General features: G+C 47.8%; 1 protein-coding gene across 6 annotated transcripts; it reads left to right on the plus strand.

Annotated features, from left to right (window-relative positions):
* The first annotated feature begins 1417 nt into the window (after positions 1-1417).
* Positions 1418-24779, plus strand: TRIM29 (tripartite motif containing 29). Of its 6 annotated transcripts, none has more exons than XM_010723665.2 (9): positions 1418-2602; positions 9160-9255; positions 10876-11109; positions 11444-11642; positions 15122-15205; positions 18201-18260; positions 19412-19513; positions 20443-20519; positions 23323-24779. In XM_010723665.2, the coding sequence occupies exons 1-9, from the start codon at positions 1742-1744 to the stop codon at positions 23383-23385; spliced, it is 1776 nt and encodes a 591-aa protein (XP_010721967.1). In that variant the 5' UTR covers positions 1418-1741; the 3' UTR covers positions 23386-24779. The 6 variants fall into 6 exon arrangements, with proteins under 6 accessions (XP_010721967.1, XP_010721972.1, XP_010721973.1 ...); XM_010723666.2 differs by having other exon boundaries at positions 1419-2602; positions 19415-19513; XM_010723670.2 differs by lacking the exon at positions 19412-19513.
* Positions 24780-25171: the final 392 nt, after the last annotated feature.

Consider the following 25171-nt stretch of genomic DNA (forward strand, 5'->3'; position numbering starts at 1 on the left):
TTCCTGGGTATCTCATATCAGATCCAAAATGCAGGCTGTTCCTGTTGGGGCTGCACCTCCATTTCCTCCACACCTAAAAGAGAGCTGCAAAACACAGACCTGGATTTTTCCTCTGCTGCTTAGCACTCTTCCAATAGTGGTTTTGCTATGGGTTCCCAATGAGAAACGATTACAGGAATAAAAAAAAAATCACATTCTCAACCGGTGACACCATTCTACCCTGCAAAAATGAAATTAAGCACAAATCAGATACCGGTCTGGGTTAATTTACAGCCTGCATGTTAATCTCAGAGCAATCTCACTGAAGTTCAGAGTATAATCTATGTTACATTGATATGAAATGAGTGTAGGGTCCACCTCCTTCTTTTGAACTTGATGGAATTCAGCAGCGCTGATAAAGGGCCTTTTTCTTCTGAAATCTGTCATTCCAGTTGGCTGAATAAAAACCATTATGGGGTGTGGACTTCTCTCTCTTTTTTTTTTCCCCCTTAATGAAAGGAGCATTTCATGAGCTTTGAAATAATTTTGCTGTTTCTCCCTTCCGCTGTGCCCTCTCATTTCCAGTCAGGGAAATGGAAAATGAAGGGAAAGCCAGGGAAGAGAGGAAGGAAAACTACCCAAGTTGCTTGATATGACACTTGAATATATTTCTTTTGGATAAAAAAGCTGATCATTCTCCAGGAATGTGGCGAATGGAGAGAGAAATATGTATTTTTAAAACTCTTCTGCAGTTCTTTCTTCTTGCAAGAAGCATTTTGGCCAGCTATCTGCAAAATACTTAATCTTCCAGATCTGTCTCTCAGTTCAGTGCATGTTTATGGGAGGAACTGCAGAAGGAACACTTGAACCTGTGTTTCACTGAGAACATGCAATGAAATGGGTGGTGGGAGCTCTTCCATTAGTCATGTAAGTAGGGTTCACACGGCCTGCAGGAAAACACAACTCTGGCTGATTTTTATTTTGGGTCAGCTGTGTTCTTCTAATGTGTGCACTGCTTATTTCCAGTTGTAGATAGATGGATCTCACACAAACCCAACATCAGCATCAAAATAAAGATAATAGGGGTCTTTTAAACCCGGTATTATCCCCATGTTTCCCCTCCCTGTTCTACTGAATACAGCAAGCCCTCGGGGGAACCCAGTTTAAGAATGCTTTATTCTAGGCGTTCATTTTAATGACAACCATAATTATTTCTGTGCATGTGTATGACCCAGTTAACAAACCCATCCTCAGCATCCCATGGTCTCTCTGACCCTGCCCGTCTCAGCAAGGAGGTAACCTCAGCTCCTGGCAACAACGAGCAAAATTATTTTTGAAACAAGCGGTCGAACTGGTTACTGCATCTTAATGAAAATGATTTTTTTTTTTTTTTGCCGAGCATTTCTATGTATATAAACAGCCCTTCCTCCCAAACCTGGTTAGACAAGAATGTTCCTGGGTGTGGACTGCCTTGTATAATTAACTGCACAGCTGTGGCTTCTGATCCCTGGTAACGTCTGTTCCTTTCTTTCCTTCTTTCCCCCTGCCTCTACCTAGCATTATCCAGAGCTCATCTCCTCCTCCTTGCAAGAGCTCCAGGTGCGTCACTTAGGCAGCAGCTGCCCCACATTCCCCCGTCATTCCTCACTGGGACGGCCAGCAGGCAGGCACACGGCCACAGCTGCTTCCAGGGGTCGGGGGACAGCACGGGGGGACAGGACAGAGCAGAGGAGCCAAGAAACCAACCCGCCCCGGTTAGACAATGGAAACAGGGAGCGCAGCAAGGACAAATGGCACTGCTGGGAAGCCAGAGGATGTGAAGAGTCCATCCGCCCCCAAAAAGGATGAAGAAGTGAAGAAGACGACGAATCCTGGCGGAGGCGAGAAAGAGCCAATAAAGGGCACTGGCGGTACCTCCCTGGAGACCGGACAAATCAAGAGCTCCCTCTTCTCTGGGAGTGACTGGAAGAGGCCCATCATTCAGTTTGTGGAGTCGTCCGATGAGAAGAGATCGACCTACTTCAGCATGGACTCAGCAGACTCCAAGAAGATGCCGTTTGCCAGCGGACAGATAGGAGACATGAGGAGAACTCCACTCTCCTTTGCAGACAAGGGCGACCTCAGGAAGTCCCTCTTCTCCTTGGATTCCAAAAAGAGCTTCTTGCCTAACGAAGGGGAAGGGAGGAAGCCCTTGTTCTCCAGCGGGCAGATAGGGGACATGAAGAAACCATCCCTGCCTCTGGTGGAGACGGGAGACCTGAGAAGACCCACCTTCAACAAAGTGCCTGACAGAGCAGCTGGCTCCCGGCCCAGGGTGAAGCTGGAGGATGTGCTGTGCGATTCCTGCATTGATAACAAGCAAAAGGCCGTCAAGTCGTGTTTGGTGTGCCAGGCTTCCTTCTGCGAGCTGCACCTCAAACCCCACCTGGAGGGAGCAGCTTTCCGGGACCATCAGCTCCTCGACCCCATCAGGGACTTCGAAGCAAGAAAATGCCCTGTGCATGGGAAGACCATGGAGCTGTTCTGTCAGACAGACCAGATGTGCATCTGCTACCTCTGCATGTTCCAGGAGCACAAGAACCACAGCACGGTGACGGTGGAGATCGAGAAAGCAGGAAAAGAGGTAATATAACACTTCTCTAATTGCTCTTTTTCTCAGTAGTCTTTCCGTGGAACTCAATGTCACTCCAGGGCTTTTCCTTCTATCCTATGGTCTCTCCTAAAATCATGGCTGCAATATAATCCTGGGATGCAAGGGAAGTGGTTGGGAAGGGTTTAGTGGAGGACTGATGTTGCCAAGTGTTGAGACTGTCTACAGACAGCTTCTTATAGAAGCACATCCGTGGTGTGGTGCAGCAGACTGTGTTTGGTTGGGCAAAACTACCCAACAGAACCCAACCTGATCACAGCAGGAGCTGAACTAAAGCCCCATATCCTCAGTTTTCAAGTTGTGACTGACTTTGTACAATGCTGCAAAGTGGGGCCGTGCCTGAGTTCAGGACCTCCTGAACATGGGCACACAGATCAGTGCTGCTCAAGGTTGTGGTTACAACAGACAGTTGTGATCTCAGCTCCCTGGTGTGAGCTTCTGCCTTCTTGTTTGTCTTTTCTGTTATGGAGATAATGATGTTGAGCCCCACCTGTGGGAAAAGTCTTTTGAAGCTTAGATGAAGAAAAAAAAGCTTAGTGCAAGCACAGAACTTTTAATTTTTCCCTGAAGTGGTGCTACAGTAGTCTCAGAAGATGGACATCTAAAGAGATGGGACTGGCATGTGAACCTCTAATGAAAGTCTTCTGCCTTTGTTTGCCTGAATTCTCATTCTGTTTGCTTTCTGGGTGGATGCACAATTATCCCACTTGCTCCAGTGAATGTCAGGGTCCCACCACATTCAGTTCTGTAAAAACATACCTCAGGCTGGAGACCTTCTGGTCTATCCAGACAAGGCAGGAGAGATGACAGAAAGGAGACCCATAAAGCGGTCACATAAAACCATTTGCCTAGAATTACAGCCAGCCCACGGCAGGAGCTGGAAGGGCACCCAGACCTGCTGGATCCCAGCCTTAATCACAGCCCAAGAGCTCTGATGTGGTGAACAGGCACGTACAAGTACCCGCTGTTGGAAATTCTTGAGTTACACGTAATCTAGAAGAATTTACAGTGCTAAGAAGGTTTAACTCATAATGCTGGAGGAACATCTTTTTTAGAGCTTTTCTGTCTTTCCTTGCACAGTTTTTGGTATTCTCTTGCAATGCCATCTTCACCTTGCAGCCTGACTGGAACCAGACAAAGCTTCTCCCATGCCTCAGACGGTCTCTCAAAGAAATTCCTGCAGGGATTGCTATCTGCTGTTTGTTTCGTGATTGCTTGGTCTTGTGTTTTGATGTTGGCTCTGAAAGATTACACAGTATATGCCTAACCTTCATAAAGCTGTGTCAGGTTGTCCAATTCCTCTCAGCCATTTCCATTGAGAAAGCTCCCTTGAAGAACCAGAGCTGGCCAAAGCTTCTCCCTATATTTGGATGAATCTACAACACCTTGCCTGTACATAGGCAAGCAGATTTGGGTGGAGGAACCTTCACCTAGGATTTAAACGGTGTTTGATTTCTCTCCCAGAGTGTTCGTGCTGTTCTGGTAAGGTCTGTGCTTGCCCTGTGCTGATTCTGCTGCTGCTAAGCCCAGAGGATTTAGGGCTTTATCAATGAATCACACACATGTGCAAGTTTCTCCTGACAAGGAGTCTTGATCGTGTTGTAACTTGAGGGAGTATTCACTCAGACAAAAACAATTAACAGGATAGGTGTTGCTTATAAATGTTTATTCCTAGCCCTGATCTATTCTCCATTGGTGGAACCTTAGCAAGAACCACAGGGAGGGACGAGCGCTGCCAGGTCCCTCGTGTGCATCACCTCTTCTTTTCAAGTCTTGCAAATCAACTGAGCTGGAACACGACCACAAATTGGTGGAGTAGCAAAGTGTGCTTGGTGCTGCTGGCCTTTGTGGAAAGTGTGAGCAAAAACCCCACACTGAGGCAACCCCATCCACACCAGGTCAACCCCAACCCCATCCGTGCTGCCATGGCATCACTTGGCGCTCAGCAGCCGCAGGGTAGCTGTCATGCAGTAAGGTGTATTATGCTCCTGTTCCTTCCATACTGCAGAATGAATGCAGTTTACAGCCCCTTCCATGAGTTTCTCCCCACGATAGGCCTGGAGGTGGGAAAGCTGCTGTAATGTGCTGGTGGGAAACGGAGGGACAGCTGAAGAGCCTTCCATGGAATGAGGTAACTGCTGCACCTTGCAGACAGAGAGAGTGCAGCTTAAGAGAAGAGGAATGCAAGCAAGGCAGTAAGCAGACACCTATTGGTTAGGGCATTTAGGGAAGCAGTGGGAAGCTTGGGATTTCTGCAAGGCAAAGGGAGAGCACAGCAGCATCTGCCATGTCACAGAGCCAGGCTGGGAGCCCCTCATCCCCCTCCTGCTATGTTGCACAGGAGGTCAGACAGAGACAACTTGCAATAGAAGATGGAGATATTTTTTCTAAGTTTCCACCCATTAGTATTTGCCTATTGTACCCCAGCTCCACTTTGCATGAATTTCCTGCTACAGATTTAAAGCAAAAGTAACACCTCCACCAGAACCAGCACAAGAAATAGCCAATAGAAAAGTGTGTAATAACCACACCACTGAAAAGAGAGAGCTGTCAATTGCAGTCTGGACACTCACATAAACCTCTCTGGTCAGCTTGATTCATCAGCAGCACCAGACCCCCCCTCTTTCAGACAGTCCTTCATTTTGAAAGGGGATCCTTCATCCCAAACCTGTTTTACAGGCCCATTCTCAGAATGAGACGACTTCACAGATGCCTGCCAGCCACCGAGCTGCAAATAACTCAGCATTAAGATCCATCACAGCCTCAGCGCTCGGCACGTCGGGTCAGATCTAGCAAAAAACGCTTTGGGTGTTTTTTTTTTCCTTTTCATTCTTTAGCTTTAGAGAAAAGTTCCCACTGCACAGCAGGTTTAAAGGGTCGGCAGAGAAAAGCTGTGCAGGAACAGGAGCTGGGTGTTCTGCTTGCTTCTAAAAGCGGAGCTTTCACAGAGGATGGAGAGGCTTTGAAGTCAGCCATCCTCAGAGAGGATCCAGAGGGGCTTCCATCTGGGCCCCTCTGTATTGTTCTGGTTGAATACACAGCAAAAAAGAGCATATTGATGTGCCAGAGGAGAGTTTTTGGCTTTTCCCACTGAAGTGAGGCATGGTGGAGCCTGGGGCCTTATCTACACTCCTTGTGGCCATTTTGCAGGCACATGGATGCTCCTTCCACAGGAACATCACAGCTACCCATACACCATTCTTTCTGGCCGGAAGGCAGACAAGCAAACCTGCTGAAAGCTGTGATTTAGAGCAGCTTTGCTCATTTGTCTGCATTTTGCACTGCTGCCTCTACAGTGGGGGCAGAACCTGGGTAGTATGCACCAGCTCATGGGTGAGAAACCCTCTGTCTCTTTCAAGCAGAGCCTTTAATGGCCTCCGCTATGGCACTGACCAGTGACATTAGCTGCAGGATGTTGGCAGTCTGCAGAAACTGCAGCCCATTGCCACCTGCTTCTGCTTAACAAAAGCTTAGATTGAAAAACCTAATGGCAAAACCAGTAGAAATCATCACCAGTGTGCTGATATCTCAGCTGTGCCTATAAGCCCTATGCTGGGATAGCTCGTTTCAACTCTTCTTCTCCCACTTCATTATTGCATTTGGTTGTTGCTGACGGATAATTACCATAGCTCTCCCAGGCTGGTGACACAGGGGTGTTTCCTGATTCAGGGACTGGGTTCCCAGAGCATTAAGACATGACGATGCTTGTATTGCTGCCTTGCAAAAATGAGTTGCGTCATGGTGCAAGAGTCATAATCTCACATCTCCAGGTCCTTTAGCACAAGGGCTGGGTTCACTTGTGGATGTTTAGATGTACACTCTGAACTTTCACTTAGGCCTCTTGACTGTCCTAATTAATTTAGGTGGTAATAGGGGATCTTCTGTCCGCTCAGACTCTCGGTGCCAGCATTTCTCATAGTCAAACTTAATGCTCTAAACAAGTGCGTCCCACATTTTTCACCACTGTCATCATTTCTGCAGAGTAGGGACCCCTCCAACGATGGGTACAGCCCCTATGTAATTAATCTCTTTTTAATGTCATTTTTTGGTACAAACAGCTCTAGTGGTTGTGCTGCCATGCAACGAAGACACTCCCTTTGCTGCTATCCATACCAGTGTTTCCTTTGCCCTCATTAGGGGAGTTTTAACCCAAGCTTTTAACCCTGGATGACTGTGATATTTGCATTCCAGCTATTGGAATGATCTCTGTAATTTCCATTTGCAAATTGTAATTCTTACTCTAAATTGTAGTGTGGGGTTGCTCTTAAACAGTTGTTACTTCCATCCCAGCGGCATCCAAACTACCTTTCTGCATGAAGGGATCTTTCAGCTCCAACAAGCTGCTAAGAGCTAGCTACCACTTCTGAGGCAGTAATAGTTTTCTAAGTTCCTTTGAGACCCATCTTAATTAAAAAGCACCACATAAGTATCATATTGTTATCACCACCTTCCAGCCAGCATCTGGAAAATTCTCCTGTAACCTTTCCTTTCAGATTTGTTGTGATTACAAAGCCTCTGTGGCTGTGAAACATCAGCCCTTCTGAAAAGAAAGCTTCACGTTCTTGTCATGAAAATGTCCTGATACTTAGGGGTGAAGAGGGGCACATTACTCCCCACTGCTCAGGAGGTCTTCTTTTGCAAAAAATCAATGTCATTTGGATGTAGCTTATGGCTCAAGGAAAGACCTGGCATTAGACTGCAATTTTTTTCAGATTGATTACTGGAGTGTGCATAGTAATGAGCAAAAACATGCATTCCTTCAAGCTACTGTCTCAAAAATGTGAAAGGTATAGAACTAAGCTCACACCTTTACTGTCTTGATCAGTAGAAGAGCAAATTGGCTCATCCTGATATACACATCTCTCTTAGGAACCTGTACTGCAAAACCCTTCCATGTCTGCTCTCAGCCCTTGTAGAATGTGAGCTTCAGCTGATGGCTGCTCTCAGCTGGGGCTGCCAGGGTGTGTGGATGCTGTTTAGAGGGGTTCCTAACTCAAGAAGGACAATTACAGTGATGGTATAAAGGATGCTGCTCTTCTGGCCCAGAGATGTCTTTGAGTACATTTGCCTTTTTTGTTTGCCCTTCTTTTTTTTTATAAGGCAATAAAACAACAATCAAATTGTTTTCCTTCTATAAATAGAGGTTTTCTAAATTGGAACAGCAAGAGTCAATGGCTCTCAGATGCAGCTGTGCTTGATTCAGGCTCAAGAGGATGTTCAGACACGGCAGCAACTGGCACCAAGACAAGAGCCTCCATGGGCACATTTCCCCGCTCTGAGCTGGCTGACAGTTTGTTGCCTTCTTGCTCTTCATGCTGTGATGCTCTTTTGCTGCTCTTTTCAACTCCCACCCCCAAAGCCAACAATGATCAGGAGAGAAGAGCAGGGTTTGCACGCTAAGTTATGATCCCGGCTTGGTGGCAGCGCAACCTTACTGCCTTAGCTGCTGGGTTCCCCCAGCCCTCACTTCCCCTACAACTTATTGTTGGCCTAAGTATGAGTCCTTTGGGGTGACACACACTCTCTGGAGGGTTCCACACCTACAGTGGGTTTTCAGAGGCAGCGTTGTGCCATAGCACAGCTGAGGAGCACAGGTCATTTCTGCTGACTGTGCCATTCCTCAAGAGCTCTGGGAACGTGTGTGCCACCACCAGATTGCCTGCAGTTATAGCTGCGCTGTGACCAACCTGTGCACACATGAAACACAGAAAGGTCCTGGGACACGTAAACAAAGGCTTTGTCATGATCTGTGGGGCAGGGAGGTGGTGAGCAGCAGGTGAGCTAACGGGGCAGTGCTCAGCAGCCGGTCCAGCATGGCCCAGGGATGTCCCCAGCAGTGCCCAGCCCTCTATGGTCTCCAGCTCTCCAGTCCACCTTGCGTGCAGCTGTCTGCTCTGCACTTTGCTAGGAAGCCAGTGCAAAACAAAATGCAAATGGCTCCCAGGGAAGGTGCTGATCTAAGCCAAACATAGTTGGCTACGCCTCCTCCCCTCTTCCTTTTTTTTTTGTATTGATTTTTTTTCCTAAGCATTCCCAGCTTCATCATAACATGAAAGCTCTCAATTCAGAGCAAATTAATCCACAATCCTGTCTAAACAGAATTCCTGCCGGAGGCACCGTCCTCTTTGTTGCAACACTCGTCAAACGTCATTCCGTAATTACATGAAAACTGTTATTGCTGCAGAGGCACACCCTGGGATGGGCCCCGTGCTGCATACACAGCTGAATTTTGAAACAGACCTCGTCCCCCTCCAGCTAATGACTCTAATGTGATTAAAAGCAGCACCATGACGGTAGCCTGGTAGGTGGGTGCTTCTGCTGCTGTCTTTGCTGAGGAAGCTGAATCTCTTGCCCCAGCCAGCAGCTCTGGCACCTTGTCCCCTGTCAGCACATCGTCTCCATCTCAAGCAGTGCCAGCAGTCTGTAGTGCCTGGCTGTTGCTGCTCAGGAACCAGTGCAGCAGGGGAAGCACAGCGCTCCTCGAGGCACAGCATGCAGCCCTTGCTTATGGGTCTCCCCTCTTCCTGCAGGCTGAACTCTCGCTGCAGAAGGAGCAACTGCAGCTGAAGATCATCGAGGTAGAAGATGAAGTGGATAAGTGGCAGAAGGAGAGGGACCGTATCAAGGTGCGTGGGGGATATTCACTGTTCCGTCTCCCCTATCTTGTCTCTTTCTTTTCCAGTCTCTCACATCACTCTTTCTTCCCTCAATTTTCCTGGCATATCCAGCTCTTACTCACTCCGTTCCTTACCTAGCCTCTACCTCATCACTCTCCAACACTCGTTCACACCACATCTTGGCAACAACAACTCCTACTGAAGTCATTTTGCAACACATCCTGCAGGAGACAAGAGGAGCCTGCACAGCCCTGTTATGAAATGGCTCGGGACACCTACCTGCTTTTGGTTCCTATGGTTCTGCCATCACTAACAGGCAGGCCCATTTGGAAACAAAAGCATTTAGCCTTTCTCCTGCTGGTTCACTTAGAAAATCAACTCCAGAAGTGCTCTGGATTGCCCATCTCCATCCCTGGAGGTGCTTAAGGCCACACTGGATGGGATCCTGGGCAACCTGACCTAGTGGTTGGCAACCTTGTCCACGGCAAGGGGTTGGAACTAGGTGATCTTTGAGGTCCTCCCAGACCAACTGTTCTCTGATTCTAAGGCAACCAGGTGCAGCTGCACAAACGTGTGTCTTGTTTATAATGGAACAGCTCATTTCCATACTGATAGAGGTCTCCTTTATAGTCCTTTCACCACACAAGGGTTAGAATATAGTAATGGTGCTTTTTTTGTTTTAATTTACACCCTAACTGAACAGAGCAGTGAAAACACTATTTGAAGACACCCCAGAGAATTTGCATAATATTAATAAGCAAAGCCATTCTTCTCCCTTTTATGTGGTACACGCACACTGACTTGCCAGTTCTGCTTTTTGTCTCCTCTATTATTATTATTATTACTACTACTATTACTATTATTGGAAATGTGACCTAGAAATTTTAACTCTGACTACAGTTCTATCCACAGTCATTCTGAAGAATATTTCAGAGGGACATAGAGAGGCTGATGGAAAGTGTTTCAGCAGCTTTCATCTGCTGAAATGGAGTGAATTTGGTCCTTAAATTCTGGAGGAGCCAGAGTTATGATTTAGAAAGTTAGACAATGTTTTTAAATATCACTTAGGAGTGCAGCTCACGAATTGAAGAGATACTATTATAATGAGGAAGACAGCGTGCACCATACGTTATCTATATACACACTTACTGCAAGAATTAATATTACTTATCTTAGCATAGCTTTCTGGTGCTAAGGATTGCATACCTAAAGTCTCCATGGTCGTGGTCCCAGTGCTGAGAATCATAGAATCATGAAGGCTGGAAAAAATCTTTAAGATCATCTGTTCAACCATCCACCTACCACTAATATTGCCCACTCAACTGTGTCCTTCATTACTACATCTACCCCTTCCTTGAACACCTCCAGGGCAGTGAACCCACCACCTCCCTGGGCATCCTGTGCCAGTGCCAGACAACTCTTTCTGGCAATAAATTCTTCCTAATATCCAATCTGAACCTTCTCTAGTGCAACTTGAGGCCGTTCCCTCCTGTCCCATCAAGTGCTTGGACACATCCCCACCTACATCCCTTATTAGCAAGTGACTCCACGCGAGAGTTCATCTTTTGTTTCTCACCCTCTCTCGTGTCTTTTCTGCTGTCTCCCTTCTCCTCCCCTTTGCCCCCACAGAACTACACCACCAATGAGAAAGCGACAGTGGACCAGCATTTCAAGGAGCTGATCCGGGACCTGGAGAGGCAGAGGGATGAAGTGAAGGCTGCCCTGGATCAGAGGGAAAAGATTGCCTCGGAGAACGTGAAAGAGATTGTGGACGAGCTGGAAGAGAGGGCAAAGCTGCTGCGGGAGGACAAGGAGAACAGGGAGCAGATCCATCAGATCAGTGACTCCGTGCTCTTCCTCCAGGTCAGAAAGACCTCATTTGCTTTTTCTTTTCTCAGACAGCATAGGAAGCACTAGTCTTTTCCAATTCAATGCACATGTACGTGAGGAACCGGCCCTGGCATTTCAAGCTGTGTCTGCTCCCATGAAGCATGAACTTCAGCATGCCAACGCCTCGTATTTCTTTTCTTTTCCTCCTTTTTTGGTGCCTACAGCTCTCAGCCAAAGCATTTGACTGCCTCCCATCCATCTTCACTACTCTCCCTCCCTCTCTGTCTTATTTGGAGCCTAACGTAGACAGTTTCTCGGGATCTCTCCTTATATTCCTCAATAACCTCCCTCCTCCTCAATTTGGCAGGAGTTTGGGGCTTTGATGCGGAATTATGTCCCCCCTCCCTCCCTCCCGACGTACAGCGTGCTGCTCGAAGGGGAGAGCATGAGCCCCTCCATGGGGCTGCTCCGTGATGACCTCCTCAACGTCTGCATGAGGCACGTGGAGAAAATCTGCAAGGCAGACCTTGGCCGCAACTTCATTGAGAGGAACCACATTGAGAATGGTAAAGTAACCCAGAGCTGCCCCATCCTTGGGCAGAGCCCGGCTCAGGAGCTCACTGGGTGACAGAGGAGGCAGGACTATAAGAAAAATACTGGCAGAAGTAGGAATGTGGCCACCCCAGAATGGCAATTCAGATCTCCTGCCATCAGCCTCATTTGTCCGGCTCGGTTAGTGCGCTAGTGCTGCTGTGACATGCCATTTTACAGCAGCTGCTTTCAGCCTGGAACATGAAATATCCCGAAAGCACCTGTCACTGAAAATCTAATAACAGGTTTTCTGGGTAAAAAAAAAAGGTCTTTGTTTTGGTGTTTGGGTCAAACTAATCCTTGAAGAGGCATTGCTCCCTGACCCTGCCTCTGCAGGTTCCACCAAGCAGAGCTGTGCTTCCTCAGCTCCCGTCTCAGGGAATGCAGAGCACACGGGTTCCTGCAGTGATTAAGGATGAGCAATCTTTCTTATGTAAAGAGGGAGGGCATGGTCAATACCACAGCAATGCAAGGAATCTTCTAAGGCTTTGAATCCACTTTCTTTCAGTCTCTTCCCATCAGTTCTGCAGAGGACTTGTGTTGCGTAAAGCTCGTTTGTGAGACTGCACACCATAACCATGTTTCACTTCCAAGCTGTCCCACGGACAGCCTTTGTGACCTTGGGCATGGTACTTAATCCCATTAAATGAACTCTTGCACTAAGAATAGTAGGGATGGGAGTAAATCCTTATCATGCCAGGCTGCAAGGAAGGTCTAATTTATGATTGTGGGACCTCAGATAGCGAAGCAATAAAGGTCAAGAAGCTGGATAGGTAATCTGGGGGTAAACTGCAGCCTGCTGTCCAGGAGAGGTGACTCAAAAAGCTGTAGGGATAGACTTCAAGCCCATTTCAAACAACAGAAGATCACTGCAACATGCATCTGCAAGAACACTGCTATTTCATTCAGATTCACAGTACTTATCAGACATTCCTCTCATATTAACACAGCACCTTTTTCTGGACAGCACTCAGGTAAATCTGTCCATCTTCCAGAAAAGACAGATGCATGTTGCGAGATGAGATGATAAAAGAGGAGGGGAGAAAACAACCAAAAAAAAAAGAAGCAAATAGAAGCACATAAGTCAGACCAGCATGGGACATGTTACTGGAGAACAAACAGTGTCTCTCAGAGGCTGACGTTTGTGAATCAGCCTAAGATTGCTCATTTAGAGCAGTAAGAATGAAGGGGACACAGGGCCAGAGTAAATTTGGATGTGTAATGAGTATCACTGTGTTCATCAAGTGACAGCATGCTGCCTTCCTTCGTTAGGAAGAGAAAGAGCAAGTCTTAGCCCCAGGGAGCCTGCATGGCAAACAGTTAATTGATATCCATCTAGCACCACCATTCTCCATTGGACATGAATGGGAGGCATGAGATGCTCTGGTTCAGAGCACCAACCTCTCAGAAAAGTTAGGAACCATGTTCAAAGTGCTGAGGATGGAGCTAGATTTTATTTAAGCTCCCCCATACCTTCAAGCAGGATTAGAAACTGAATATTACTTATCTTCTAATATTTGCCACTGAATCATAGAATCACTGAAGTTGGAAAAGAACACTAAGACCATATAGTCCAACCATCAACCCATCACTGCAGCATCTCCTGTGCTAAGGTCTGCTGGGAAATTTGGCTGCAATGCAAGTCAGGTAGATGGAAGACAGCTCAGATTCAAAAATCATTTTTGTACACTTTTGTTCACCTGGACTTCTGTCGGATTTCCAAACCATGGACGGCACAGAGCCAAAGGGGCTCTGGCTGCCAGCTGCTCACAGCACTGTGAAGGTTAGATGAGTAGCGCAACAGTAGGTTACAATTAAGGAAGTAACCTCCAGAGTTACAATAACCATCAGGAGTTTCTTTTGCCAATTCTGAAGCCGATGCATTTTGCTTGGCCATTTGCACAACCCAACAGCATGCACACGTTCCCTTACAGCAGCTCCAGATAAAGGCTGACTTCCTCCTGATCAGCTGATCACTTTCAATTAGGTTCCCCTCATATACTGATGTCAGGTACTCGAAATCCATGGGATTCGAGTGCCAAAGTATTTCTGAGCAGGGCAATACTCCACCACTGCCAGAAATCTGGGCACTTTTGGGAACTGTACAGGGATGTAATGGACACAGATTGCAGCCTGCCTAATGAGGAGAGCGGTGGCATCCACTCAGTTGGGAAATGTTATTTAAGGTGAATCTGAGAAACTTCAGAGCTCACCATTTCTCAAACTGCAGTTACACTTGAAAGAGGACAGCACTCTGCATCGAGTGACTGCAAGGAAATAACTCCACAATTACTTAATGGATTTAATTAACTCACACTCCCCCTGAGTCACTGCAACAAATTCATTTGCAACCAGCTTGATCTTCCAGCGTAAGAAACTTCCCATGAAGAAATATTATATTAATGGAATGAAGTCTGCTTAATAGCAGACTCCAAAGGGAATCCACTTTCTTTTAGTTGTCATAACAGGTACCTACTTAGTAGTGTGGCAAGGAGGAAAACAATCAGAGAGTGCCCAGGGATTCTGAATAACACAAAAATAAATCAGAGAAATAGCACAAAAGTTTGCTCAGTAACTTAAGAATCAAACAGTGGAACTATCACAATATGGTTACCAAACTTTCATCCTTCCAGAGAACCGCAGATTTAGAGAAGAATTAAGGCCTTTATATATATATGTGTATATATATATATATATATAGTTTTCGGAGCGGATAGGACACCATTTTCCATGGATCATTTCCTGAGAACAGAACCAGGCTGTGCCAAAGAGAAGGGCTCTCCCACTTTGAATGAAGCTTGAGCCAGAAGCCAGGGAAGCTAGAGCTCTTTGTAACTCAGGTTTAGCACCTCAAAAATGGCAGAAACCAACCCATGGAGCCTTCCCAACCCTCACATTTCTTTGAGCTTTGCAATAGCTGCAGGTCCAGAGCCTCTGGTCGTGCGCCAGCTCTGTGTGCAGGTTAACCCAAACCATTGCTTTTGAAGTGGGATCCATTTTTAGCCACACAGCAGCAATTCAGCAAGAAAATTCCTCAATCCCAAAGTCTCCCTTCGGATGCTCAGGAGAAAGCCCAGCTCTGCTGGGCAGCTGTTCCTCACCTATTTGTGTTTCAGCTGTGCTAAACCTCTGCTATCTCAGGCTGAACCTCAGCACTGCTTGGACCCAAAAGTCCCACGGAAGAATTAGAAAAATAGAACAACTTGCTTTCAGTGGGCACAACCACCTCCCTCCCCATGCTCAAGGCAGCAGTTCCAACCTGCTGCCCCTTCCCTTTGTCCCTGGCCAGGTTGGATGAGGCCCTGGGCAGCCTGATCTGGTGGGTGGCAACTTGCCCGTGGCATGGAGGTTGGAGCTCGATGGTCTTCAAGGTCCCTTCCAACCCAACCATTCTATGACTATGTGACTCTGTTCCTTGTGTGGGACCCCACTGATGCCTGCTCTGCTCCTCCAGGTGACCACCGGTACATGATGAACAACTATGAGTGGAACCAGCCCGACAACTTGAAGAGATTTTCCATGTTCCTGTCTCCCAAAGGTAAGGCAGCCCAACACCTTTCTTCCAAACACAGCACAGAAAAGGAACTTCATTCATGATTTGTCTTCAGATCTGCTTTCCCACACGTACTTCAATGTTATCCAAGGTCCTTTCCCCTGCATTTGTTTACGTTGGGTCTTCTCTCCATCCTACAAAGATTGGAGAAGTTTTTTCCTTTCCATCCCAAACAAAGCAACAAAAGCTCTTGGCTACATGGAGGAGAACTGGAGCAACTGAGCTCTTTCAAGAGGGGTGTTTGTGACACAAGGGGAGTTTTATCAGGTTGAAGCAAGCGTTATCCTCCACCAGAAGCTTACCCCTCTGTGCTATCAAATGTGAAAGCTTCACCAGGCTTCATTTGCATTAAGATTTTACTTTCACCAGAAAACATGTTTTTTCCCTGCAGGGAAAGGATGCAAGAAGTGAGGAATGTGTCCTAAAAAAGCAGATTGGGGTTCTTTTCTGAGCTCTTACTCTGACAACAAGAGCCCTGCTGATCTGCCTATGTCCCCATTGCTACACGAACACTATGGGATGAGTGAATGACTGTTTTCAACGCATTCAGTTGTAAAATGGCAGCTGCCTATTTCTAAATCAGGACCACCAGAGTGAGAAGCTCAGAGCGACAGAGCCCTGGGCAGAGCAGTGCCTGTAGAGACAGCAACACAGAAAGAACAGGGCTGAATAACTAACCAAATTCCCTCTGTTCCTTAGGGAGCAGATCCCTGGCTGGCTTTGCCAGCTGTTTGCAGCTGCTGCTCTGCCAAGGCAGATGGTGGTGGGGCACAGGGCCATGCCTGCAATTAGCCACGGTGCTGCCCTGAAGGCACATGTGTGCCATCTTGCTGCTCTGTAGGGCTGCGTGGGGACAGCCCAGCTCCCAACAAACACTGAGCCCTTTGTCTCAATGTCCCCTTTGCTTTTTTCCTCTGTTACCAACCCACATGGGCAACGGGATGCTGCTGGGTGCAGATCCCACTCAGGCATCAGCCTTTAGCAGGACTGCACCCTGCTGGCCCTCTGAGTTTGGGGACAGCCAAGTTTGAGGGCATTTTACAAGCAGAGGGTTCAATTCACAAAGGAGGCTGTCTGCAAAAACTGCCTACAGGGCTGCAAAACTGCTGTTCTGCAACAGTTCTGCTGGTGCTAGGGAGAGACCAGTCTGAGACCTGCATCCTGCACCACCACCACTTGCAACCTTAAGGGATGGCTGAAAATGAGTTCTCCATTATTCAGGCTGAGGCCACCAAAATGCAGGGCTTTCAGTTCAGGTGAAAACGGCCCAAAATGAATTTGAAGTGGAGTGGAGGGTGAGAGGATGCTGTTCTGCATCCTGACCTCCTGAAGAACCCACCACGACAAAGGAGAAATCAGCTGCTGGATTTAGAGGTCACGATTTAGTGCTGTTTACTGGAGCCAGAGAGGATGCTTGCTGGATGCAGTCAGCTTTCTGCAATGGGCTTTTGAATACACAAACACTGTGGGATCATTTGTTTCACCTGCACACCTCCACTGTCCTGAGAGCCCACGCGTGTCGCTTCCCAAAGCTGCTTGTTCTGTGTTAGCTTCCAATCTGGTTACTTCAACCAAAGAACTAAACACGTGGCAGCATAAAGTCCTTGCTGAAACAGGGACTGAGCAGCACTGCATTCTCCACCAGAGAGAGGGCAAAAGATCCCTTATGGGAACAGTGATAGAAGGGAACCAGCTGCTGCAACCACACCGATGGGGACTTTGGGAACAGAATGAGTCAGTAGGCAAAACAGGAGACATGACCCACTTAAGCTTGCATGCTGGCTAGCAAAGGATTATCTGATGAATAATGCACCATAGCCATAATCATTTAGCTCTCCAGAGCTTTCTGTGCTCTTGCAGTGTGTCATGTGGAAGTCCAGCACTGCTTCCGATTGCATCTTTTCTAAGGAATTCCATAAAATGGAAGAAAAATCAAATAAAAGAGGACGCCCTCCACCCTTTGTGTTGCATAACATGCAGAGAACCCTTAAATTTCTCTTGACAGTTTTGCAGCACACCCTATTTCTTGCTAGGTTGGGTCACTGCAAATTCTGCCTTAGGTCACAGCAGCAAGTCTGTTTGTTGCAGTGAGGAATGTTACCCATGTGGTGCTCTGTGCTAGTACTAAAAAACTGCTTGGACTTGATCTGACCCCTGTTTTTAAGCCCTGCTTGCACTGAAGGAGCCTTCCAGTGCTCTTTTCCCTTAAAGACAGTATCGCAGAGCATCCATCTGCAGGGGTGACATAATGAGGCAGAGGGGAGACATAAAAAGCTTCAAATGCTGCCTAAAAGATGGGGGAACAAAGTGTTCTGCTGCTCAGCGCTCCTTTCTGTCCTCTTCCACCGGGCTTTTTTTTTACTCCTGACATTGCAAAGAGTTTGACCAAAGCCAGAAGAAAGTTGGAAAGATCACCTTGTGCCTTTGCTGGTCTTTGAATCAGAGGAAGGGAGAGGCAACTGCTGCAATAGAAGCAGTGCTGAAATAGAAAAGCAGACCACAGGATGGCAGCAAAACAGCTCAAAGCATTCGTCGCTTTGTGTTCTTCGGGGAGATCCACGGCTCACAAAGGGGTACAACAGCACAAGGCTGCATCCCAGCGTGAAGTCCTAGCAGAACCCTGTCCAGGTGGCAGAGCAAGAGACGCTCCTCTGCTCGTGTCTCTTGTGCCCTAAATGCAAGCCTCAGCCTGCAGGTCTCTTTGCAAAACAGCCACGTTGAGCAGGCAAACTGCAGCTGGCAACTGAACGCAGCTGAAGACAGCTGTGCAGCAGTGAGAGAGTTTTGCTCGCTAAGTGATGTCCCACCAACCCCCCTGGGACACAGAGCAAAGAGATCAGACTTCCCTCTCCGCACCACATTTATGGTCTGGGGTTGCCTCCAGAATGGTGGGGACTGTTTCATAGAGCAGTGCCACGCTCAGCCCTTAGAGCCAGCTCACCAGGAGCCGATTGCTGAACTGGATGCTCTTGTTTTACAGCCAGTTTCAACCCACGGTCATGGGAATTTTCCTCCTTCCAAGCGACTGAGGAAACACTTGGTACGGGTAAATCTGCCTTCAGTTTGAAAGGATCTAACACCCGTGCCACAGCTTTCCAGCTGTCTAACTGACCTGTCCTGCTTCCCCTCTCGGCTGTTCTGTCCCTGTCTCACAGAACCAGCTCTTATCTGGGTTATCAGCACTGGCTGCATACACCCAAACGTGAGCTGGCGCTGCTCTAGGGCTGTGTGTATAGGAGGGAAGGGCACCCCTGGTCCTCACTGCTCAGACAGTGAGAAGAAGATGGAAAACAGACAGGTGCCAGTTTGTAAAGACCCTGAGATACCCAACCAACTGCCAAAGACCCTGAGACATTCAACCAACTGCCAAAGACCCTGAAATACTCAACCACCTTCCAAAGACCCTGAGATAACAAACAAACTGCCTCCACCACCTTGTCCAAGGCGAGCTGCAGGGGCTGGGGCAGGGCCAGGACCTGGCTCAGTTCCCCCCAACCCTGACACAGGAGCATGAAGCTGCTCTCCTCCCTCTCCTATACACCTTTTCCTTACCACTTCAGTTCTCAGCATCGTGGCCTGCCCAGTGTTCACTGCCTGTACAGCACCCAGCGTGATGGGGAGGGGACTCTGTGGTGGCATGGGGAGAACCAGCAGCAACAAAGCCTTCCTTTCTCCCACCTATCCCTGCTCCCTCTGCCTGTTCCTGCTCAGAGGGCCTTCCCTTTGCCCAAGCACTGCAGCCTCCTGCCCAGGGAGCCCTGGGCACCTACACCCACCACCTGTGCTGCAGGCAAGGCTGGCTCCATCTCACCGCTCCTCTCTCACAATCACTTTGGCAGCCAGGAGGGGAAGCCTTGCTTTAATTTCACTGGGCTTTGAGTAAGGCTTCAACAGCTCTGAGGCAAAGGAGCTTTGGTTGCCGTGTCGTTTTGCCATGTTATCCCAGTGTCTGGAGATACCATTTACCTGCAAGGATGCTGCTCTTCAGTCACACCTTTCTGGGTCTTACCAGAAAGTTTTTTCCCTCACTGGGACCTCCACACTCACACACTGTGCACCGGGACCCCACCACTGGTCCCACGGTCCCTAAGCCATTTGGAGGCAGTTTCACAGGGTTTGTGTTGAAATGCTTAGGTTCGCCCCTTGCCGCACGCAGCCCCCCGGAGTAACTCAACCTCTTCTATCTTCCAGTAGGCAATGGCACTAAGATGCCTTTTCAGTTCTCCTCGGTGGGACAGAATCCGCCCGGTGACTTCAGCAAACAGTCTGATGGGAGCCTCTTCACTAAGACCGGTACTGGGCACTTAGGTGTTGCCCTCCTCCCTCCCTTCTGCCCCTTTTTTTAGGCAATAAGATATTTCATCCTGTTCTTGCTCCCGCCAGGAGGCCTGGAACAGCCCCACACCCGAAGATGAGAATTTGAGATGCTTTTAGGTGCTCGGAGACCGCAGGAGACGACATTCCCTTTACCCTTCTAGCTTTATCACTATTTCAAAACAGCTATTATCCTAAAAGAGTAATAGCCACCGAGCACAACCTTTAATAAAGCGATGCACTTAGCTGCCAGGTCTCTTTTATCTGAACCGGCATTCCCCACTCGCTGCCTCGTCATCCTCTTTTCACCACCAACCAGTTCAAGGGCACCCAAGGTTGAACCCAAGGGCACCAGCACCTGCCGAGCGCAGTCAGGTTGGATTAATTTGCAAGTGGGAGATGGTGGGGAAAGCCCATTGCCTGGCAGCTCTGAAACTGGTGGTGATTCAGCAGGGCTGCTATTATTTCTGAAGCAGAACTGAGCTGGTGCAGTAAAAGGAGGTTAGGGCTTATCGCATTGCCAGGGGTGCTGTCATTAATTTCTGACATGAAACCCAGGCCTCGGCTCTTTGTGCTAATTAAATAGCCTACAGTGTTCTTTGCAAGAGTCAGAATGCTTAGTTCAGGCCTTGGCCTAAATTTAATTGGACCGATCGCATTCTGCCTCCTTGCATTCCCCAGACATTTTAATTAGACAGACCTCCTGCACTCCCTTCTCCTAACCAACAGGGTGGTGGGATAGGTGTCCGTCCGATGGCTGCTGTGTCCCACCCCCAGAAGTGGCTGCATTTCAGTGCAATACTAATTACGTGGCACTTCCAGTCCTGCTGCTCATCCCGATGCTTGCAGGGAGAGATGGGGATGGTGCCAGGGGCTGACCTGTAACAGGCTCTTTTATGTTGTCACAGCTTATCCCTCAATAGTGAGACATCAGTCTGCAAAAGTGACGCCACAGACATGGAAATCCTCCAAGCAATCTGTATTGGTAAGAAACAAACCCTGGGGGTGAAAGCTTCAGCAAAGGAAATATCTATTCTTGGGGGACCCGAGACTCCAGAGAATAGGGCTTTGGTCCTTTGGAAATAGGCAAGTGAAAGGTTCAGGTCAGCAGCTTCTATTGTTTTTTCTGTGGTTAGTTGCATCCAGAGAAGGATGCAGATTGACCCCCCTGACACCACAGTGCTGGGATGTAGGAATAATCAATATTTCAAAGTGACATTTTGAAAGGATTTTGCCCTGGTCTAGAATTTGATCCAGGCTTCTAAAAGCTATACAAACATTGCAGAAGACACGCTGGAATCTGTAGAACGTTTTCTTCCTGCATGGATATCATACACTCTTAATAGACTTTGACAACAAGAAAACACAGATTGTGTAAATAACTCCAACAGAGAACCATATACAAGTATTATACTAATTACATCCTACAGTGAGCAGGCGCAATATCAAAGACGAGGGGTCAGACAATGATGATAAATCACTGCAACAGCTGTAAATGGCTCAGTTAGCACTACTGCCACAAGACAGGCAACAGCACACGACGAGGGCCAGAGGATGGTAGTGCTGTAGTTCTCATGTGCAAGGTTAACAAAGAGTTAACCACAGAAACACTGCGTTTATCCACTTTGTCTTAGCATCCCTCCGCACCACGATGCATTGAGATCTTGCACAAGCTGAGTTAAGAACATCAGGTTTTTGCCCTCGTCTCTGCAGGCGAAACCCATTTTTGAATTCTCATTGTGCATTGGTGAGACGTTATTTAGCACTCCCTGGAAATAATACTTGTAAGGAGGAGGAGGCCAAGAGTCAAGAGCATTCCCAGACTGGAGGATGCAAATAGAAGGAATACACAGCAGTGAGAAAGGAGCTGCCCAAGGACTGCAGCTCTATGTCTGCTCCATTCTAAAGGCCCCTCCAGGAGATGAACAGCAGTGCAAGGGACATCCCATCATAGGCTGTAGCACCTTCAGAAAATCCAGCCTTGAGTATTTGAACCTGCTACAGCAAAAACACATCTAGGGAGCAGCAGTGAGATGCAATGTCTTCTCTGTCTTCTGTTTGGTCGCGGCCTTTCTAAAAGATCCCCAACTTCATCATGCATGTGTCCACATGGACACTCCAGCCAATGGTTTTTAATACCGACCCAACACCCACTTCCCTTCTTCCCTGCTGAGAAGGCCTGATGACTTCTCCCACCCAAAGCCACCGCTCTTTTTGTCTCCTTCATGCATATGCTGCTGCTGGCTATTCTGTTTTTATAGCCTATATTCACCAGATATCCCTGAACCTAACAATTGAGTTGATAAATATAAGCATTAAGAAGTCCCAAAATAGAAACACTCCGGGCTGCAGTAGCTCTGCGTGAGCTTTTACGGTCTATTGGCCCAATAATCTAGCTTTTAAAGTAGTCTTAAATATGTATTTAAGTAATACACACCCTAAAAGGTCTGTAAATACAAATGTTCACAAGGAACTCCGCTGTTTAAGGAGGAATGTCTTTTCAACCCAGAGGGACTTCTTTAAAATGAAGGACCCCTCTTCCATCTCCGTATTATTTTGGAATTGGAAGAAGCCGTAGAGTGAAAAGAATCTCAACAAGACACAGCATTGAGCAGGAGGCTCCGGGAGCTGGCACTGAGCAGCAAGATGGGTTGACTTGCTCTCCCAATGTTCCCAACCTCAACCAATGCTCCTGGGAGGTCTCTCCCACCTTCTGCAAGCGAGATCTGTGCAGCGGATCAAACCTAAGACAGATCAGATGTTGCAAAACAATGCTGGCCCTGATCGCCTTGTCAACCACTTCCCTGATGCAAGCATGTTCTCATGTCACCTTGGTGCTCCTCAATGGCAGCAGCCAAGCCACCATATATAGGAGTTGTTTGTAAGAGGAGCAATAGGGGTTAACCCTCAAGTTTAAAGCACTGCAGTGCAGGGGGCAACAGAGGTGAGGAAGAACTGATTGATTGCCTCAGTATTGCTGGATGCATGCTAAGGATTTCATCTTTCAGTCAGTCACTAAATGGACTTTTGTGTTCTGCCATCACCCCCAGCCAACACTAGGCTGCACAATGAGCCTTTGCCACGTGTTGTTTGTTTGTAAATGTGTAGATGAGCATGAAATTGCTAGGGTGGGTCATGATGAGAAAAGGCACAAGTGGAGACTGTGGTAATAGGGCTGGAGACAGAGGAACGTAGCAGCTCCCCGAGGCTCTGCCCTTGCATCTCTTCTACTTATGCTCCTGCTCACCCAGACTTTTACATGGGGCCCTGCAACACGTGGAGGTGCAAATAAACAATACTCCATTGTGGGAGAATTTCCACGCACGAGAATTTTGGTTCTCCAACCAGAGAGCACAAATAAGCACCGTGCAGCAGAGCCCATCGCTCACATAACTGTGCGTGGCTTTAAGTGTGAAAGCTCCCATGAGTTCTCAGGTTAGCGAGCAATTAAAAGACACTGACAGAAGCATAAAAATAGAGGTGACATTCCTCTTCTCCCAGAAACCTCTCATCAAGCCATGAGTCACAGTCTGAGAGTTTATATCATGCACAGACTCATTTGGCTTAGGCATGATGTCCATGCAAAGCATGAGCGCAAATCAAACAGCATCACCATTTGCATTTGATGACTCCGGCTGAGAAACGAGGTGGTGCTGCTCTGCAGGACTGAAGGTGTTAAGATAGGAGTGTGTTAAATTACAAATGGTTGGGCTGCCAAGGAGGGTGAAGTATAGGTGGCCAGAAAAAGACAGAAGGTCAAACTTAATGCCCCAAATTCTCCATTGCAGTCACATTACCGCCCCTTTTACGTCAACAAAGGCAATGGAGCCACTTCCAACGAGGCACCTTGATTCCTGAAGATGTAGGGAAGAGCTGGCAGCACTTGGAGTGAAGACTCAGCTGCGGATTTTCATGGATGTACCTGCTACTATATTAACCTTGCTGCTCTAATCTCTGCCAGGGAGAGGGAAGGTGCAGAAGGGAATCGCCTTTTCTAGAGGAAACACGGATTTCTTCCAAGTCCACTTGAAAGCTCTGCAGGCCTTAACAACATAACTCCATCCTCTGCTGTCACCTCCTTACTCCCCCTCTGCCATCACCCTTCCTTTTGCTCTGCAGAGCTGCTGCTCTGCTTCTCCAGGAAGCATGCATGCTTGGCTAGCACTCACCCTTCCCTTGCTCTGCTGCTCTGGTTACCCTGCTCTCCAAGTGACCATAGCTAAATCCTGCAGGAAAATCCCAAGCAGGCGGGCTCTCCTCCTTGAGACCCTTCCTCAGCTCAGCTCTGCTCCCACTGGGCAGCAAAAACCAGCAATGGGATCTATGGAGCAGACCTACTGCAGCCCGAGGCCACTGCTGGCAGAGGGCAGAGAGGTTCTGTATGGCATTAAAGAACCCTTCCAGCCACCTTTTCAAATTAAAAAATAGATAGAAAATCCATCCTGCTAATGGAAGATTGATTAGGTGCCACAGGTATTGCGTGTTTCGTGTTTTTTTCCTTTCTATTGTAAATTCCCCTAAAACAAAATTGGTTTATATGTTGTGGTTCGGGCATTTTTCCAGCAATAGTGCCATCGTTGTTTGCTCAGGGCAGTGCTTTTAATTTGTCCCTGGGATAGATGAATCATATCAGCACCCAGCCAGTGCTCGCTAGCCTTGCTGTGATCTCCCTGAGATTATTTCCCTTCCCCTTGGATGAAGCAGAGGGGTCAGGTCCTCGCCAGCCCATCCATTGGTGGCCCATTGCAGGGCCAGGGCCCTTCAGCTGCAGAACAGAGAAACAAGAGCTGACAGCTGCTTTGCACGGTCTGCTCTGTCCAAATGTCTCTGGAACAGCTTCTCCCTGCCTTTCCTACCCCAAAAGCTTGCAGCACCTGGATGAGACAGCTCTCACCCATCTCTCCCTGAAAACTACTGATTTGCTAATCCCTGTGCAATGATGCTCGCTGCTTCTTAATCCCATCCCTCAGATGAAATGGAGGCTGAAAGCTGGTTGCTCCAGAATACTTGAATGGCACCTATGTTACACTTACACTGTTTCTTTCTGATTTTTTTTGTTTTTACTTTTTTTTTTTTTTTTTTTTTTTTTTTTAATGACCAGAGGGAAAGGAGGTAGCGTGGTGAGGAAGGACAGGAGGAAGGAGAAACTGGGATAGAAGGTAGAGTTGCTAGGAAATACACTGTGGGACTTAAGTATGTGCAAGAGAAAAGGATAACAGAAGCCTCCAACTCCCCCCCCCAAAAAAAAAAACCTCACTGAACTTTTTCTCCCTGAGCAGGCACCTGGTTATCACTTTGGGTCACTCCCATTCCATTGGAAGCTTCCACCTCCTCCTTTCTATTTTCCAAAACAAGGGGATGATTCCACCCCTCCTCTCAGCCCCCCCACTCCAAATCTTGGATATTAAAGCACCCTCCCTTCTTGCTTGCCCTAAAAAAGCTCTGCTGTGGCAACAGCTCAGATGCCAAGCGCCCATGGGTCCCTAAGGTCCTGAGACCATGGCAGGTTGGGGGGAGCTGAGCATCCCCTCCCTCCGCTGCCCCCGCTCCAATCCCAGCCCCAACCCTTTTCTCCCCTTTCCCTCCTCACTTCCAGGGCCTCATTCAGATCTCACACACACGATAAAATCCATCAAC

This window comes from Meleagris gallopavo, chromosome 26 (genome assembly GCF_000146605.3).
Source record: "Meleagris gallopavo isolate NT-WF06-2002-E0010 breed Aviagen turkey brand Nicholas breeding stock chromosome 26, Turkey_5.1, whole genome shotgun sequence".
Lineage (NCBI taxonomy): Eukaryota > Metazoa > Chordata > Aves > Galliformes > Phasianidae > Meleagris > Meleagris gallopavo.